The sequence below is a fragment of the Solanum dulcamara genome, chromosome 3 (assembly GCF_947179165.1).
Source record: "Solanum dulcamara chromosome 3, daSolDulc1.2, whole genome shotgun sequence".
NCBI lineage: Eukaryota > Viridiplantae > Streptophyta > Magnoliopsida > Solanales > Solanaceae > Solanum > Solanum dulcamara.
In genome coordinates, this window is record NC_077239.1 from 73,603,622 (window position 1) to 73,622,205 (window position 18,584).

The 18,584-nt window shown below is 36.8% G+C and overlaps 1 protein-coding gene and 1 pseudogene across 3 annotated transcripts; both read left to right on the forward strand.

The window, feature by feature from the left end:
- Positions 1–530: 530 nt before the first annotated feature.
- On the forward strand, positions 531–5,655 carry LOC129882888 (DEAD-box ATP-dependent RNA helicase 32-like; annotated as a pseudogene).
- Positions 5,656–12,723: 7,068 nt separating this feature from the next.
- On the forward strand, positions 12,724–16,526 carry LOC129882887 (cyclin-dependent kinase G-2-like). Of its 3 annotated transcripts, XR_008765843.1 has the most exons (7): positions 12,725–14,844; positions 15,002–15,137; positions 15,237–15,325; positions 15,519–15,633; positions 15,723–15,829; positions 15,914–16,331; positions 16,453–16,526. XR_008765843.1 is itself a non-coding variant. In XM_055957378.1 (6 exons), the coding sequence occupies exons 1-6, from the start codon at positions 13,004–13,006 to the stop codon at positions 16,011–16,013; spliced, it is 2,388 nt and encodes a 795-aa protein (XP_055813353.1). In that variant the 5' UTR covers positions 12,725–13,003; the 3' UTR covers positions 16,014–16,419. The 3 variants fall into 3 exon arrangements, 1 of the variants encoding a protein (XP_055813353.1); XR_008765844.1 differs by lacking the exons at positions 15,914–16,331; positions 16,453–16,526 and adding an exon at positions 15,409–15,431 and having other exon boundaries at positions 12,724–14,844; positions 15,723–15,822; XM_055957378.1 differs by lacking the exon at positions 16,453–16,526 and having other exon boundaries at positions 15,914–16,419.
- Positions 16,527–18,584: the final 2,058 nt, after the last annotated feature.

Genomic DNA, 18,584 nt, shown 5'->3' on the forward strand with positions numbered 1-18,584 from the left:
GTTATATCTTTAGCCATGTTATTTGATGATCCTCGCTTACACTAAAATTTTGTTGTATATATAGCTTTTATGAGGATTCATCTCCTTTTTTCTTTAGATTTTTCCTTTACTATGTAAAGGGAGAGTCTCCCTTATTTATGCTTTCCTAGTTTCTTTGTATCGAGAGGAGTCCTCTCCTTTAGGTGCATAGTTTTTAGGTTTCTTTTTGTGTGCTTGTATCGGGGATGAGTTGGCTGACCTTAGTAGGATGGCCGGCTTATGATCCACCATAGGATTGGAGGTTAGGTATATGTCCCCCTCAGTGTGTTTTTTTGTTTGTTATGTATAATACAGCTTAGGGGTGGGCGGCTCAACCCCTTGCCGTGCATGAGAGGTGGGAGCCTCGTGTAGGGTCTGTTCCCGTAAATAAAGAAAAATCTTGCCAAAACGCCCCCTGTCGCCGTCATCACCGGTTCTTCCTTAAATTCTCACCGTTCGTTAACCTTTTCCTCACCGGCGATACACTTCCATATGTAAAATCTTATCCATTTTGCAGAATCAATAGACGTAGAAAGCAATTACAAAGGTATGAGAAAGCACGCGCCTAAATCACAGAAAGTTAAATTAATGAATCGATTATCAGAGGTTCATGAAATTGAGCTTCTGGAGGAATGGTTAGAATCGGGTAAACCGGAATACGGTTCAAATCCGTTGTCGCTCGAGCCATTACCACACAAAGCTCCGGTTGGACGCCTTCCTGATGGTTCATTCTCTAGTTTTGCTGGTTGTGATAGGTTCAGTCAATTGCCAGTTTCTAAGAAAACTAAAGATGGGTTAATTCAGTGTAAATACAAAACTATGACCGATATTCAAAGGGCTTCTCTGCCACACTCGCTTTGCGGGCGTGATATTCTTGCTGCGGCGAAAACTGGTTCAGGAAAGACATTGGCTTTTGTTATTCCGGTATTTTTGCAAAGTGATTATGGATATGTAGTTTATTTTTCTTGAGTTACTGTTCAAAAACATGTCTAAAGTATTCATTTTTTCGAGTTTCATACCTGAACTATCAAGTTTCCTAGCTGAACTATAATCAACTGGTTATCAAAACACATCTCTAGCTATCAGTTGTTCCCTTCTCTTAAATGAAATATCATCATCCCACCATAGTTTAGGTAGGAAAGGGTACAATAGATAGTAGGCCTGATATGATAAATAGCCGGTGATATTTCATGTAGCAAACTCGCATATGAAACTCTTTCTGATGCTTTTGACATGAATTCAGCTCTATGGAACTACAAAGTGTTCAATGCTATTAGATGTGCTCCCTGCTCAAAAGGGTCATGATTCGTGTAGACTAAATTAAAAACGATTTATCGAACAATTCCCAGAGTATTGTGAACAAATGAAACATTTTACCATAGAATCTTCGATAATAGCTGAGCTCCCTGTCCAAAATTGCATGGTTCCTCCTGACAAAGTTAAAAATGATTTTATGTTTCTTTATGTTAGTAGTGCAGGCATTCAGTTTGGATATGGTATGAATGTTGGCTTCACAATGTATGAGCGTCTGTTAGACAGCTCTTATTCATGCGAATCAGCCCCTTGTTATTTCTTGACAAAAGAACGTAGATATCCAATCTCTTATGTGGTTGCTGCTTCGGTATTCAATTTGTTAATTGAAATGTTACTTCCACAGTTCCAACGTTGTTTTTTGGCACTTTGGTGCTTGAATCCCTTATTTCTTTAGTAGTGTAGTTTCTCTTTTTTACTATCTTAATAAATTCAGCCACTTAATTAGATTTATTTCTAGGTGCTAGAGAAATTGTATAAAGCTCGATGGGGACCAGAGGATGGTGTTGGATGCATCATAATGTCTCCCACAAGGGAGTTCGCGGGTCAACTTTTCGAAGTACTTAAATCTGTTGGGAAGCATCACGGCTTTAGTGCTGGCCTTCTGATTGGTGGCCGCAAAGATGTTGACGCTGAAAAAGACCATGTTAATGTACTTAACATTCTGGTCTGTACTCCTGGACGACTTCTTCAGCACATGGATGAGACACCAAATTTTGATTGTTCACAACTTCAGGTCCAGTTAACAGCTCTTTCCCCCTCCTCTCCAAGGCTCTTTTACCATGTCTCGTCCTTGACAAGAGGCTGGGAGTATATACTCTGCATCATCAGGAATTGTTTTTGAGCTCCTACTTTATTAGTGTTAGTGTAGACTACCTTGCACGGAAAATAATGATGTAATTTTCTCATCACAGCATTCTAATTGTGATTATATAGCATCTAGGGACAGTTTGAATCCCTCATTTTTACCTTGGTGGGGTTTGGAACGTCCTTCATTGTCCTTTTCTCTGCTTTTTTCTTTGAAACATAGCTATTGAACAGTGGTCTGTTGAAGCTACTACATTTTTTTGAAATTATTGTCTTTTTTTATTATTTATTCTATTTCAATTGTTTCTTCAAAGAAATATCCTTTCTTTTGTGAAAACACTTGTCTACCTGTCTTCATCCTATGCATTAGAATCATGGATGTTTGTTTAGTTGTTGACTTGGGTGCATTTTTCCTTGCCAGAGAACAGGTTTTAGGTCTGGATGAAGCAGATCATATTCTTGATGTGGGGTTTAAGAGGGAATTAAATGCAATCATTTCACAATTGCCTAAACATAGGCAGACCTTGTTGTTTTCAGCAACCCAGACGAAGTCTGTTCAAGATCTGGCAAGGCTCAGTCTGAAAGACCCTGAATATTTGGGTTTACATGAGGAGTCTGATACTGCGACTCCCAACCGCTTGGAACAAACAGCATGCTTGTTCCTCTTGATAAGAAATTTGACATGTTGTGGAGTTTTATAAAGGCACATCTTAACTCAAGGATATTGGTTTTCCTATCAAGCTGCAAGCAGGTATGTGAACTACTTCTTGGGGTTCCGTAAAATTGAGAATTTACACTTCACAGTGAACATTTTATCGTGAGATGACATGAATATTGCACTTAATCCTAGAGTGCTGGAAAATGAGTTTAGTACCTAATGTCAAAAAGCACTAATGACCTTCGGTATATCACCTGTTTTTGAAAAACAGAAAATTTTCTATCTGCTATACTGAATCGGGTTTCAGAGTATTCAACAGCTCAAACTTTTGCTTCTATTTTTCTGGTGATTTAATTCCTTGTTTCATTTCTTACTGTTCCCAATTCAACAGGTAAAATTTGTTTTTGAAACTTTCAAAAAACTCCGTCCTGGGATTCCCCTCAAGTGTCTTCATGGAAGGATGAAGCAAGATAAAAGGATGGGAATTTATTCCCAATTTTGTGAACAACGTTCTGTTTTGTTCTCCACTGATGTTGCTTCGAGGGGACTTGATTTTAATAAGGCAGTTGATTGGGTTGTCCAGGTTAGTTCTTGATGTTTTCTTAGAGTCGTAAGCCTGAAATTAAACTAGTGATTTTTCATCCGTTAAAGGATGTCGATGCTATTGTAAAGAAGGTAGAAAGTTTGACATGTATATGATGCAAACTCACCTTTCAGGTGGACTGTCCTGAAGATTGTACTGCTTACATACACAGAGTTGGCCGCACTGCTTGTTACTTTTCAGGCGGAAGATCTGTTTTATTTGTGATGCCATCTGAAATGAAGATGCTTGAAAAGTTGGAAGAGAAAAAGATTCCCCTTCGAGTTATCAAGGTAGGATTTCATCCACTTTTGTTTAACAACTGAAGTTGAGGACATAAAATTATAATTTATCTCTTTCGCAAAGCATCTTGTTGTTTTGTTACCTGTTATCAGTGTGAAACAGGCAAATGAAAAGAGGATACAGTCTGTCTCGGATCTTCTTGCTTCTTTATTGGTCAAGTACCCTGATCTACAGCATCTGGCTCAAAGGGCTTTCGTGACATATTTGAAGTCCACACACAAACAGAGAGATAAAGAGACTTTTGATGTTACAAAACTTCCTATTGATGAATTCTCTGCTTCATTGGGTCTTCCTATGACCCCCAAAATCCGATTTCTGAAACAGAAACTCAAAGGGAAGACAGTGTCTGAAGCATTATCTCTCATACCGGAGAACACAATGAATGATAATTTGTTGGAATTTCCAATTAAGGAGCCAGAATTTCCAAATAAGGATCCAGATACAGGTAAATCAGATGTAGAGGAAGTGGATGAAGACATCCTTCTAGCTAAGGAGACGCAAGGAGTTGGAGAAAATATTAACAGCAAAGAGGATGACATGTATGTCAATCACTTTTCTGATATGTCTATTAGATGTGTAGAACTTTTTCTTTTAAGCAAGTAGGAATTAGCTTAGCGGAATGGATTTGTTGGTAATCTTACTTGCATTGCATGGTGGAAATGCAATTTTAGAAAATCTCTCATTAAGCAATGGACTGCTAACCTTAAATATATCCGATGTTTCATCTCCATAATACTCGTACTGCAATTCACCTTATATTTCTCTTAGCTGCTTCTCATTTTAATGTTTATGATCTTCATTGTGATTGATTTTGCTTCCTGTTATTTGAATTGTTTTGTAGGCTGGCCACTAGAGTTGCGAAGAAAAAGAAACTAAAGATCAATGTCCATAGACCAGTAGGAACAAGGGTTGTGTTTGATGAGGAAGGGAACACCTTACCTCCTCTTGCAAGATTAGCAGCATCAAGCAGTGGTGCAGACTCTGTTCAGCTCAACAAAGAAAACAGTACTACTGATATACCCAAGAGTCTCAAAAGCTTTGGTTTCAATATCTTGTGCTATTTGAAATTTTCCTTTTTGATTATATCCGAGTTATATCTGGGAAACTATAGAACTTTTGCTGCTCTTTTTAGTTCAACTCTTGGAACTTGCATTCTGAGTCTGTATAGCTGTTCCCTGCATATTCTGCATACTGTGTGCAGCAAAATTTGGTTATTCGGCCCCAGTCCTGTGTTCAGTGATTATTTATTTCGCTGATGATAAGTCGTCGCTGGATATGTATAGTGCATATTTTCAATTGCATCTGTTACTTTCTTGCACCTTTTTTTTTCTTGATGAAGTCTGTTACTTTCTTACACTTTGTTCTATTATTGTTGACGATGCAGTAAATGAGAGATATGCTGAGTTAAGAAAGAACTTGAAGGTCGCCGACAAGGAAGACAAGGATTTGGACCGCAAACGTCGCAAAGAAAAACAAATCAAGGAGAAGATGAAGAACAAGAGAGGGAGAGAGGAGGATGAGGAGGAGGAAGATGAAGAACTCTCTGGGTCAGACATGGAAATCCCCAGAGGTAGAGTCGACAAGAAAACAAAGGTTTATTTTGACAGTGACAACGAGGATGGCGAGAGGACAGGGCACATGTCTATAAAGGAGGGTATTGCTGCTGATGCTATATCTTTGGCAGAACAAGAACTGGCTCTGAAGTTGCTAAATTCCATGCACTCATAATGGAACAACATTTTTGTAGCTGTAGTTTATGTTATTCTCAGAAGCAATGCTGTTATAATAGTACCTTGAATAGGTAGAAATCATTGGGTCACTTACGAGGCAAACATGAAGATGATTAGCTTATATGCAGTTGCTTTCATGCACAGTTTAAGGAAAAATGTAATGTTTTTGTGCTTGGAAGATAATACTAGAGAATATGTTTCTTTGTTTTTGTACTCATTAGGAAACTATCCTTCATTTGCTCATGTATTGCTCAACTTATATATAAAGTATTGACAATTTTTTAAATTCATCAGTAAAATTTATTTAGACATTTGAATTACTACTAACTAACTTATTTCAATTGAGCACAAAAACAAATGGTGAGGTATTTCTATTAAACAGTTTTCTGTTCAAATTTTGGAAAATCTTTCTGTGTGTGTTCTTATGCGTATATAATATATTTAAGTTAATTACATAAATTATATCTCATCCTTTAGTTATATACACATCAGCCTCGATTGAAATATGCATACGGTTTTACAATTGAAATTTGCATACGGTTTTACGATTATAGTTGTTAATATGTATAATTAGTAGAGGTGACATTTTAAATAGTTACTTGATATATATAATGGGCATTGAATACAGCCACATGCAAATATATCTGGAATTTGAACTAAAAATGTCTAACAAGAACACTTTATCATGTGTTCAAATACTCAACTTAAACTCGAGTCACACTGGAGGGGAAGTGTGGAAACACTATAAATCCTCCAAAATGGGGGGTAAAAAAAATAAAAAAAAAATACTCAACTTAAACAAGTTGACAATTTTTTTTTCATTATTCCTTAATTTGAACCAAAAGTATCTAACAAGAATACTTTATCATGTGTGCATGTGCTCAACTGAAATAAGCCGCAGTTCAAGTATCTGAATGAAATTTGCTAACAAATTTAACGGATAATTAATGTATCATCTTAAATAACATAGTCCATATGGGTTGGGCTAACGAAGGCTCAAGCTTCCATCCCTACTGACTAGTTCTTACAAAGTCCCGCGTACGCGCCCACCACGCCAAATCATGGTTGGTCAAAAATAAAGGAGAAAGAGTTGGCATAAATCAACCATGAAATTGTTAGATGGCCAATTAGTTTTTGGAATGTTTATCTGCACGTTCTAGTTTTAAAAAATTAATGTCATAATTACGCAATATCAATAAATAACTTTCGAAATTGGTAGCCATTGAAAATTTCTTATAATTACTTTATATAGAGATCAAGTCCAAATACATATATATCATAGCATAAATGATTATATTTGGATCAAAGAATCCAACAACATTAATTTAAAGTATGCATATGTAGGCTGAATCACGTTATTTATAGCCTAGTAATTAGAATAGTCAAATAAATTTATGTTAGAAATGTAGCCTTTTTATCACAAATCAAAATCAAGTTATTCAAAAATTATAAATGTCAACGATCACTGTATCTCAAAGATACCAAAGTGATTATAGGTTGTCCAACATAAATGTATAATAGTTGAGAAATCTTCTATAATCAACTAAAATAGCAATAATTATGTGGTAAAAATATACTTTTCTTGTTGAAATCGAAAAGTTAGTTTTCTGGTAGGAAGAAACCTCTATTTGATAATTAAAATAAATATAAATTTACAAATTCTCTGAAAACTATAACTAATTTAGAAATTTTTTTATAAAAAAATCCTCAATGGTTAAAATTTCATGGGGCAAATGGGATGTGGGCAGTTAATGTGCACGTTAGTAATTTTTTTTAAAAAATTAAATAGGGATTAAAATGTGCAGATTGTTGTAAATTAAATTGGCAAAAGCTTATTGTGAATTAAATTGGCAAAACAACAAATAGAAGGTAAAGAGGAGAACAAAGATAATAGGAGAAAGGAAGCAGAACAGAAGAGCAGAATATGCAAATGTTTTGTATTTCGATACCTCCTTCACTTCATTTACATGCCTGCAATATATAAGCAAAAGATAGGCTAAAAAGAGAGAAAATCAGTGGGTTGCCCACTTATCAGTGGGCCCCACTTATATAAAAAAAAACATCCACTAAACATCCACTAACTTTCTAACACTCTCCCTTGGATGTCCACGTGTAATGTGCCTCCATAAATATTGTGTCTACATATCTGGTAATACGCCTTAATTGCTGCCTCATTAAAAACCTTACCAGGAAAATTCAATGGGACAAAACCATGGTTAAGAAAAAAAGAGTGTAGCGCGTATTTTACTCCCCCTGATGAAAACTTCATTTGATATTTTGGAGACGACGCATTCCAACTTTATATCTTAATTTCTCAAAAGTTGATGTTGGTAATGCCTTTGTGAATAAATCTGCAAGATTACCACTTGAACGAACTTGTTGTACATCTATATCACCATTTTTCTGTAGATCATGTGTGAAGAATAATTTTGGTGAAATATGTTTCGTTCTGTCTCCTTTTATGAAGCCACATTTCAATTGAGCTATGCACGCGGCATTGTCTTCGAATATAACTGTGGGTACTTTAACATTATTTTTTCAGGCCGCATCTTTCTTTGATAAACTGTATCATCGATTTCAACCACACATATTCTCTACTTGCTTCATGAATTGCTATTATTTCAGCATGATTTGAAGAAGTAGCAACAATGGACTGCTTTGTAGATCGTCATGATATAGCAGTTCCTCCGTGTGTAAATAGATAGTCTGTCTGAGATCGAGCTTTATGTGTGTCTGATAAATAACATGCATCTGCATAACCAATAAGGTCTGTGCAGCCTTTGTTAGTATAAAACAAACCCATATCAATAGTACCCTTCAGGTATCGCAAAATATGTTTGATACCGTTCCAATGCCTTCGCGTCAGGGATGAACTATACCTTGCCAGCAAATTAACAGAGAATGTTATATCCGGTCTGATTGCGTTAGCAAGGTACATAAGTGCACCAATAGCACTGAGATATGGTACTTCAGGACCAAGAATTTCTTCATCCTCTTCTGGAGGTCAAAATTGATCTTTTTCCACTTCAAGTGATCGAACAACCATTGGAGTACTTAATGGATGTGCTTTGTCCATGTAAAATCTTTTTAAGATTTTCTCAATATAGGCAGATTGATGGACAAAAACCCCGTCTGCTAAATATTCAATTTGCAGACCTAGACAAAGTTTTGTCTTTCCAAGTTCTTTCATTTCAAAATCTTTTTTTAGATATTCAATTGCCTTTTGTACCTCTTCAGAGGTTCCAATGAGATTTATGTCATCAACATAAACGTCGAGTATAACAAACTCTGATTCCGTTTTCTTAATAAAAACACATGGACAAAATAACATCATTGATATAGCCTTCATTTATTAAGTACTCACTTAGGCGATTATACCACATGCGCCCTAATTGTTTCAGACCATATAATGATCTTTGCAGTTTTATTGAGTACATTTTCTGAGACTTTTTATATGCTTCAGGCAATTTTAATCCTTCTAGATTTTCATGTAAATTTCATTATCAAGTGAACCATAAAGGTAAGCTGTAACTACATACATTAGGTATATATTAAGATTTTTATGTACAACTAAACTGATGAGATATCGAAATGTTATTCCATCCATAACAGGTGAATATGTTTCTTCATAATTAACCCCGGGTCTTTGAGAGAATGCTTGTGCAACAAGACGTGCCTTGTATTTTACAATTTCATTTCTCTCATTTCGTTTTCGTATAAAAAACCATTTATAGCTCACTGGTTTTACACCTTCAGGGGTTTGGACTACGGGTCCAAAGACCTCACGTTTAGCAAGTGAGTCTAATTCTGATTGAATTGCCTTTTGCCATTCTGGCCAATCACATCTACGTCGACAATCTTCGATGGATTTAGGCTCAAGACTTTCACTATTTTGCATAAGGTTAATTGCAATATTATATGCAAAAATATTATCCACCGTAATTTTTGATCGATCTAGATTTATCTCATCACCAATAGAACTTATTAAAAGTTCTTCATTCACTTGAGTCTCGGATTCACTAATTTTTTCAGGAATATCAAGATTACTCAAATGTTGACCTTCTTCAGGAAGTTCTTGTGTAGTATCATCTTTATTATTTTTCACGCTTCTCTTTCTAGGATTTTTATCCTTTGAACCCAATGGTCTACCACGTTTCTGGCGTGTTTGGGATTCAGAAGCTATGATACTTGTAGATGGTCCTTTTGGAACATCAATCCGGATAGGCACATTAACTGCAGGGATATGTGACTTAGTTATCCGTTTCAAATCAGTAAATGCATCTGGCATTTGATTTGCTATTTTCTGTAAGTGAATGATCTTCTGGACCTCCTGCTCACATGTGCGGGTACGTGGATCAAAATGAGATAGTGATGAAACTTTTCACGCAATTTCTTTATCTTTTTCGGGTTCCTTTTTCTCTCCCCCTAATGGCGGGAAAAGTGTTTCATCAAACCGATAATCTGCAAATCGAGCAGTGAATAAATCTCCAGTCAATGGTTCAAGGTATCGAATTATGGAGGGTGAGTCAAACCCAACATATATGCCAACCTTCGTTGAGGGCCCATTTTTGTACTTTGTGGTGGTGCTACAAGCACGTATACCGCACAACCAAAAATTCTTAAATGGGCTATATTTGGTTAATGACCAAATACTAATTGTGACTGAGAGTATTTATTATAATGTGTCGGTCTGAGACGTACAAGTGCTGCTGCATGTAAGATAGCATTACCCCAAACAGTAATTGACAATTTTGTTTTCATTAATAGAGGTCTTGCTATCAATTATAGGCGCTTTATAAATGACTCTGCAAGGCCATTTTGAGTATGAACATGAGCAACAAGATGTTCAATTTTTATCCCAATTGATAAGCAATAATCATTAAAAGCTTGGGATGTAAATTCTCCAGCATTATCAAGGCGAATGGTCTTAATTGGATAATCTGAGAATTGCGCTCTCAATCTTATTATTTATGCTAACAACTTCGCAAACGCTAGGTTGCGAGATGATAATAAGCACACATGAGACCAATTAGATGATGCATCTATTAGGACCATAAAATATCTAAACAATCCACTAGGTGGATGAATAGGTCCATATATATCTCCATGTATACGCTCTAAAAAGCTAGGAGATTCGATGCCAACCTTCAGGGTCGATGGTCTGGCAATTAATTTGCCTTGATAACAAGCAGCACATGAAAATTCATTATTCGTAAGAATCTTCTGGTTCTTTAACGGATGTCCAGTTGAATTTTCAAGAATTCGTCTCATCATTATTGATCCAGGATAACCTATTCGATCATGTCATAGCACAAATGTATTTGGATCAGTAAACTTTTGATTTACGACCATATGTGCTTCAATTGCACTAATTTTTGTATAATAAAGGCCAGAGGACAAAGTTGATAATTTTTCCAAAATATATTTCTGGCCTGAGACACTCTTGGTTATACCAAGATATTCAATATTCATTTCATTTAGTGTCTCAACATGATATCCATTTTTGCGGATATCTTTAAAACTTAACAAGTTTCTGGGGATTTAGAAGAAAATAGTGTATCTTCTATAACAATTTTTGTCCCCTTAAGCAGAATTATAGTAGTTCTTCCGGAGCCTTCAATCATTTATGAATTATCAGATATTGTAGTAACATTAGTTTTTCTTCTAAGCAAATTGGAAAAATATTTCTCGTCTTTAAAAATAGCATGAGTTGTTCCACTATCAATTACACAAATATCCTCTTGATTTATCATTGATCCAAACAAGATTTGAGGCATTTCCATATTTTCTTCAATAAGAAATAAAATAAGTATTAACACATGGTATATTACACAAATTTTATTTATTTATTACATTGACTAAGAAAATACAAATATCATATTTAATACAGATAAAAAGAAAAATATTTACATATTATTAGTCTTGTCAATATTCATATTTTCGTCTGAAAAATTAAAGAAATCAGCTACATCCAAATGCATGGGCTCAATATTATCTTCAGAGATAAAATTTGTCTCTGGATTATTTTCTGCCCTCTTTAATGATGCCTGATATAGCTGAACCAGACGTTTTGACGACCGACAAGTCCGCGACCAGTGCCCCACACCTCCACATCTATGACATATACTTTCTGAATTATTCTTCGGTAAAGCTTCTGGCTTTTTACCCTGCCTTTTATATTGCTGGTCATTTCTCGATGCCAGACGAGTATCATGATTAAAATTCTTTCTTTGACCACGACCACGACCACTACTGGGGTCATGACCTCTTTCTCGTTGGTTATAATTTGCCTGATTCACTTTAGGGAGTGGCAAAGAACCAACGGGCCGACTATCATGATTTTTCATTAATAGTTCATTGTGGCGTTCAGCAATCAGAAGGTGAGAAAGTAATTCAGAATATTTTTTAAATTCTTTTTCACGATATTGCTACTGCAGGAGCATATTCGCGGGTGGAAATGTGGAGTATGTCTTTTCAAGTTTATCTTGCTCAGTGATCTCTTCTCCGCATAAATTTAAGTGAGCTATAATTCTAAATAGAGCAGAATTATATTCAGTTATATTTTTGAAATCCATTAATCTCAGATTTAGCCAATCATGACGAGCTTGTGGAAGCATGACCAACTTCAGGTGATCATATCTTTCTTTTAAATTTTTCCAAAATTTAAGGGGGTCTTTTAATGTGAGATATTGTAATTTTAGCCTCTCGTCAAGATGGTGACGGAGAAATATCATGGCTTTAGCACGGTCTTGATTGGATGTCATATTGTCATCTTTAATGGTGTCTGCCAGACCCATTGATTCTAAATGAATTTCGGCATCAAGTGCCCATGATGATTAGCCTTTTCCAGAGATATCAAGAGCAGTAAATTCAATTTTTGAAATATTTGCCATTTTATGAAAATAAATTTAAATAAAACTCTTACCACTTTTTGTTACCTTCTAAAAATAGCTGGAGCCTCGTGCTGATAACGTGTTGTAAATTAAATTGGCAAAAGCTTATTGTGAATTAAATTGACAAAATAACAAATAGAAGGTAAAGAGGAGAACAAAGATAATAGGAGAAAGGAAGCAGAACAGAAGAGCAGAATATGCAAATATTTTGTATTTCGATACCTCCTTCACTTCATTTACATGCCTGCGATATATAGGCAAAAGATAGGCCAGAAAGAGAGGAAATCAGTGGGTTGCCCACTTATCAGTGGGCCCCACTTATATAAAAAAACATCCACTGAACATCAACAAACTTTCTAACACAGATTAGTTGTTTCTTTCTTTCTAATATACTTTCATTTTTTTAGAGTTCCAATTAACTTAGAATTATTTTTTTGAAAAATTTGAAAAGAAAAATTTAGAGTTCCATTTTTTCTTCTGAAAGGCCAAGCTCGAAAATATCCTCTAAGAACCTCATCTCGTCACCTTCCATATTTTTTCCTGCTCTTTCATCTTAGCTCGAAGCAAGGCCGTCGGTTGAGATCTACTATAGAGTTTTCAATTTTCTTCGAGCTAGGGTTTGTTGGGTTTGCTGACTTTTTTGGTGAAATTAGGGTTAGGGTTTTTAGGTGAAATTAGGCTTTTCTTTGATACAGACGTTTATATGGCTGCTGGAAGATATGGTGGTTACAGGGATAATGAATTTAGGGGGCGTGAGGCTGAATTTGAGGTTTCACGGAGGGAGCTTGGTTACTCCAAGGGGGATTACGAACGAATTAGGTCTGAGGATCGGGATTTTGATAGGGATCGAGTTCATGACAGGAGTGGTCGAGATAGGGGTAGGTTGAGACAGAAGGATATAAAAGAAAGGGATATGATAAATGGAAATTATAGGTCCATGTCAAGCAGGAGTGATTCCGGTAGCAGTGATTGTGATGGTGGTGGAGCAAGGAGAAGTGGGCTTAGTGTCAGAGCTGTTGACCGAGAGCCTATAAAAGAAAGGGATATGATAAATGGCAGTTATAGGTCCATGTCAAGCAAGAGTGATTCTGGTAGTAGTGATGGTGATGCTGGTGGAGCGAGGAGAAGTGGCTTTAGTGTCAGGGCTGTTGACCGAGAGCCTGGGGAATTGTCTAGTGAGAGCGGGTCTGATGGGGCTACTGAGTCGGACCAGAAGACCAAGAATGCCGACAATGGTAACCAGTCTCCTGTACAGAGCAAGAAACGAAAATTCTCTCCAATTATATGGGATAGGGAAGATAAGGAAGTAAATCGAATGTCAAATAGTAGAAATTCACCAGCGGCTACTAAGCTACCTCCTCCCCCTCCATTGCCAAAGTCATCTGGCCAGTTGGCTAATCTTCTCCCTGAAAGGGTTGATCAGGTCTCTCAGTTGAATAGTAATGCGGCTCACAGTATGGAGCCATCCCCAAGTAATCCAAATACAGCACTTGGTTTACATATGGATGCATCTGATGAATCCCCAGTTGACATATGCTCTCCACCTCCTGATGAGGAGCAATTGCCCAATCAGGAAGCCAGGAAAGTAGAAGATGAGGAATATGTGCCCGTGCCGACTATAAGATCATCTCGATGGGCAACTGATGCCGACTCTCCAGCTGATGAAGGTGAGATTTCAGGTGGTGATATGCCCCTATTGAAGAAGGGACGAGCAGTTTCCCAGTCAGCTGAAATGGGTGGACGCAGGAAATCACTAACTCCAGAATTTGGGGAGCTCAAGAGAGAAAGCTCTGGAGGAAATAGAGCGAGGTCTTCAGACTCTGATGAGCATATTAGGTCTTGCAGCAGAGATAGCTACCAGGACAATGAATTAGATAAGAATGACTCAATGGATGTGGATAAGGACCGTAATTATGATGGGACTAGTGTTAGCCAGTCAGATACAGAATCTGAAGATGCACATGATTCTCGTGGTTCACCAGAGCCTGCACTTCCACCACAAAGGAGCGTAAACATGCTGCAGGGGTGTAGAAGTGTCGATGAATTCGAGCGGCTTAACAGGATAGATGAAGGAACTTACGGGGTTGTTTACAGAGCTAAAGATAAGAAGACAGGAGAAATTGTTGCACTAAAGAAGGTTAAGATGGAGAAGGAACGAGAAGGATTTCCCTTGACGTCTCTAAGGGAGATTAACATTCTTATTTCTCTTCATCACCCCTCAATTGTAGATGTCAAAGAAGTAGTTGTAGGAAGCAGTCTTGACAGTATTTTTATGGTGATGGAGTACATGGAACATGATCTGAAGGCATTAATGGAGACGATGAAACAACCATTTACCCAAAGTGAAGTCAAATGTCTTATGCTCCAGCTTTTTCATGGTGTCAAGTATCTTCATGATAATTGGGTCCTACACCGAGATTTGAAGACTTCAAATTTGCTTCTAAACAACCGAGGTGAGTTGAAGATTTGTGACTTTGGTTTAGCTCGTCAATATGGGAGCCCCTTGAAACCGTACACTCATTTGGTGGTTACTTTGTGGTACAGGTGAGCTTCATTTTTTATTCTTCATAAATCTGAAAAGATTTAAGTAGATACTCATACTTCTATTGCACCGTGTGTGTATGTAGATGAAGGTTTCTATTGAGTTCTCGCTTAGCTGGCTTCTATTCAGCCAGTGATTGATTAGTTTTTATGCATACAGGGCTCCAGAACTTCTGTTGGGAGCCAAGCAATATTCTACTGCAATTGACATGTGGTCACTGGGTTGTATCATGGCCGAGATGCTATCCAAAGAACCGCTCTTCAATGGGAAAACAGAAGTTGATCAAATTGACAAGGTATCTTTCTAGCTGCTGATGGAGAATTTTTACTTGATTTTGTATGTCATTTACCATGAGTTTCAAGTCTTAATGTACTTCTTTGTTTTTTCTTACCAGATATTCAGAATTCTTGGCACCCCAAATGAGACGATTTGGCCAGGGTTTTCCAAGCTTCCTGGGGTGAAGGTCAACTTTGTAAAGCATCAGTAAGTATTATCTTCTTCTATATTCTATTGCTGCTCTTTTTGGCCAGAGATTCATGTTTTTATTTTTGCCGCTGTTTTCCCAGGCTTCCAGCTTTGGGTGATTCTGGTTTGGCTTTCTGGCCTCCTTTGATGACAATCTATGGTGGAGAAATATTTTCATGTTTCGACTAACCATTTGATTTGTTTGGAACAGGTTTAATAATTTAAGAAAGAGATTTCAAAAGTCTACAGCCTTCATGGGGTTACCAGTCCTATCAGAGGCTGGGCTTGACCTGTTGAATAAGCTTCTAACTTATGATCCGGAGAAGGTGATGGCCATTACATTTGGGAACTTCTAAATTCTGTACTATTTTGTTTTTACTTCTTTTGATATTGTTGTTTATATGACATATTGCAGAGAATAACTGCCGATGCTGCTTTGAACCATGAGTGGTTTCGTGAAGTTCCTCTCCCCAAGTCTAAAGAATTCATGCCTACTTTCCCTGCACAGCATGCGCAAGATAGGTAAAACGTCTTTTAGTGCTAATTTTCCGATGGGAGTTTGTTTAGCTCCTTGGACTGTTAATTGATGTTCTATGTTGTTTTTAGGCTTGTGCGAAGAGTAATGAAGAGTCCAGATCCTCTTGAGGAGCAGCGAAGAAAGGAACTGAAGCAAGGGGTGTTAGGAACTGGTGGATTGTTTGGCTAAGATAAGTGAATAGTGCTCAGTAACTGTTTGAGTTTTGCTTTCTCTAATTCTCATGGGTTGACGTGGTTGAGGTTAGAGCCATGCACTTAAGGAAGTTGCAAAAATTGTTTGCTAGACGATCAGTTCAGCAGTTTTTTAGCAGGCTTATCTGACAATTAGATCGAGAAACAATTCTTTTGGCTGTGCGTTATCAGATCTGTTGCAGGTTGACCTACTAAGCTCCTGGTGCCTTATCAAAATCTTTGAGACTGCTTGCATGGCAGGCATGGGTGGCATAGTGAGCTTACCCATTAAGGAACAGTTTCAATTGAAACTCATGTATGTAACATATTTCCCATTGGCAGTGTAAACAATGCTCTTGAAATTGATTTTGTTAAACATATGGATTGGTTTTGTACTTCTAGTATGTCGATTTTAATTTTCATATTCTGTTTGCAAGAGATGGTGGTGTAAAGCAGATGGGGAATTCTTAGGTTTTTCATTGACGAAGAATTTCAATGAAACTATTGCACATATGAAGGTAATTATTGGATCTGAATACATGGATAGTAATCAAGGATGACAATTATGCTTTCCCATCAACATTGAATGTTTTACTGCTCCCCATGTTTGAAGCTTTGACGCTTCATTATTGTTTGCTTAACATGCTTTTCTTCTGGCCCTTTCCATCTACATGGGTAGGTTGCACATCAGTGTCTGTACCACAAGGGATTAGGACACATAACTCTCACATGTTCCATTGTTGTTTTGGGACAAACATTAATATTGAATACTACATGTTTCTGTGCGTGTCTAGTGATGTCATTCAAATGCGATGGAAGTCGTGATGATCTTTTCAAAATCATTTAAAGGAAGTTGCGGACTTTTATGGTGATATTATGAACAAGCTGCGGGATTGTGTTCTTCTGTAGGATTTGCTTCATAATCATTCCATGTTTTAGGGACCGACTACAGTTACCTGTCTTATCTACATGGGGTTATGAAGTTACTGACTGCTAGATTAATGCTGATAATGGAAGTTATCTATTAGTAAGTAGACATGACTGAATGCCACTGAAACGTAAGGCTAACCGAAGCATTTCTGAATAGGACTTTTGACCAAATTTATAATATTTATTAGTATAGTGCTTATTTGTTCACTGACATGGAGTCTCACACACATGATGTTAATGGTCGGCCCCATGGATGACATTGTTATCTTAAAATTTTGGTTTCATTCTGTCTATCGAAATTTATTTCAAAATGCTTGTCTTAGGTTGAAAGACCACCATTTTTCTTTGGATGAAAGCATTATCCGGTTTCTATTTAACAAAGTTTTGCTAAGCGAGATGAAGCAAGAACTGATCTTGCTATTGATTAGTTATTTTCTTTTTGTTCGGAAGAAAATGTTGATTCGCTTTTCTTGCTGACACTATCTAAATTGTTAGCGCGTTCCTTGATGCATTTGGTTACTCTTTGTTTTTCCTTCAGCCTGATTCCCTATGTAGGTAGTGCCTTGGTGGTTGCTTCCATTTTTTTTTTTGACTTACGTATTACGTTCTATTCTCTCTCATTTTTTGAGAACATGGATACCCATATTCCTTTCGGCTTGCATGCCAAACAATGGATCTACATTTTTTTGGTTTCTTTTTGTATTTTATGTTGGAAAATTTTCAATTTTTACTGTAGAATTGAAATCTACAAATGTCACTGCAGTATCAAGGAAAGCAGGTTGAGGAGCTTATCTACAACCTGGCATACATAGAATTTCAAATTTATTTTCCGTACTTCAGATACTCGTATTCTCTGCCCAAGCCAGTAAAGGTACTTTACTGCCTCATCTGCTAGAGATGTACAAATGTTAAGTTTGATATCTTGTGCATTCTTTTTTAGATGGGGATTCTTATTTGAGCCTATAATGGGTCTGGCTGCATTGATTTTTGATTCTTTCTTTCAAGTCTTTCGTATTGTGGAAAGATGACAAAACGGTTTTGCTGTTACCATCCATTTTTATACCTTCTTTTGGAGGCAAAATGGATATTTCTTGGCTTTGTTGTAAGTGAGGTTTTTGTAAGTTGATCAATGGAAGGAGCTAGTGTTATATCTCTAGCCCTGTTATTGATTAGTTTTTATTTTGACAGAAAGCAGGGACTGTTATAACCCTACTGGTTTGTTATTCAAACTGCTAAGCTTTCATTCTTTGAATTGTCACTCTGCAAAAGATATGTATAAACTCATTTGGCCTTGAATCCTTGCAACTGGGAGAAGTCTTGACATCCATATTTCATTTGTTCAATTTTAATAGTCGCATTGAGTTTTGAAATTTCACTTTGTCGATTCTTTTCTTTGTAATGATATTTATTTTGGATGGGAGGGGGTTAGTGGTGTAGACTCTGGTTGTGCTTCTAAACTTACTTGTGTTTTTTTACCAATAGCCCCACCCTCTCCCTCAATTTGTTTCAGACTAGAAAGAGCAGGAGAGTCTGGTTGCAAATGCCTTTTATCATTTTATGTGGAGTCGATTGAATTTGAATAGATTGCTTTTATCATTTTAAATTTCCCAATGCATTTGGTTGCAAATTTTTAAGTGGC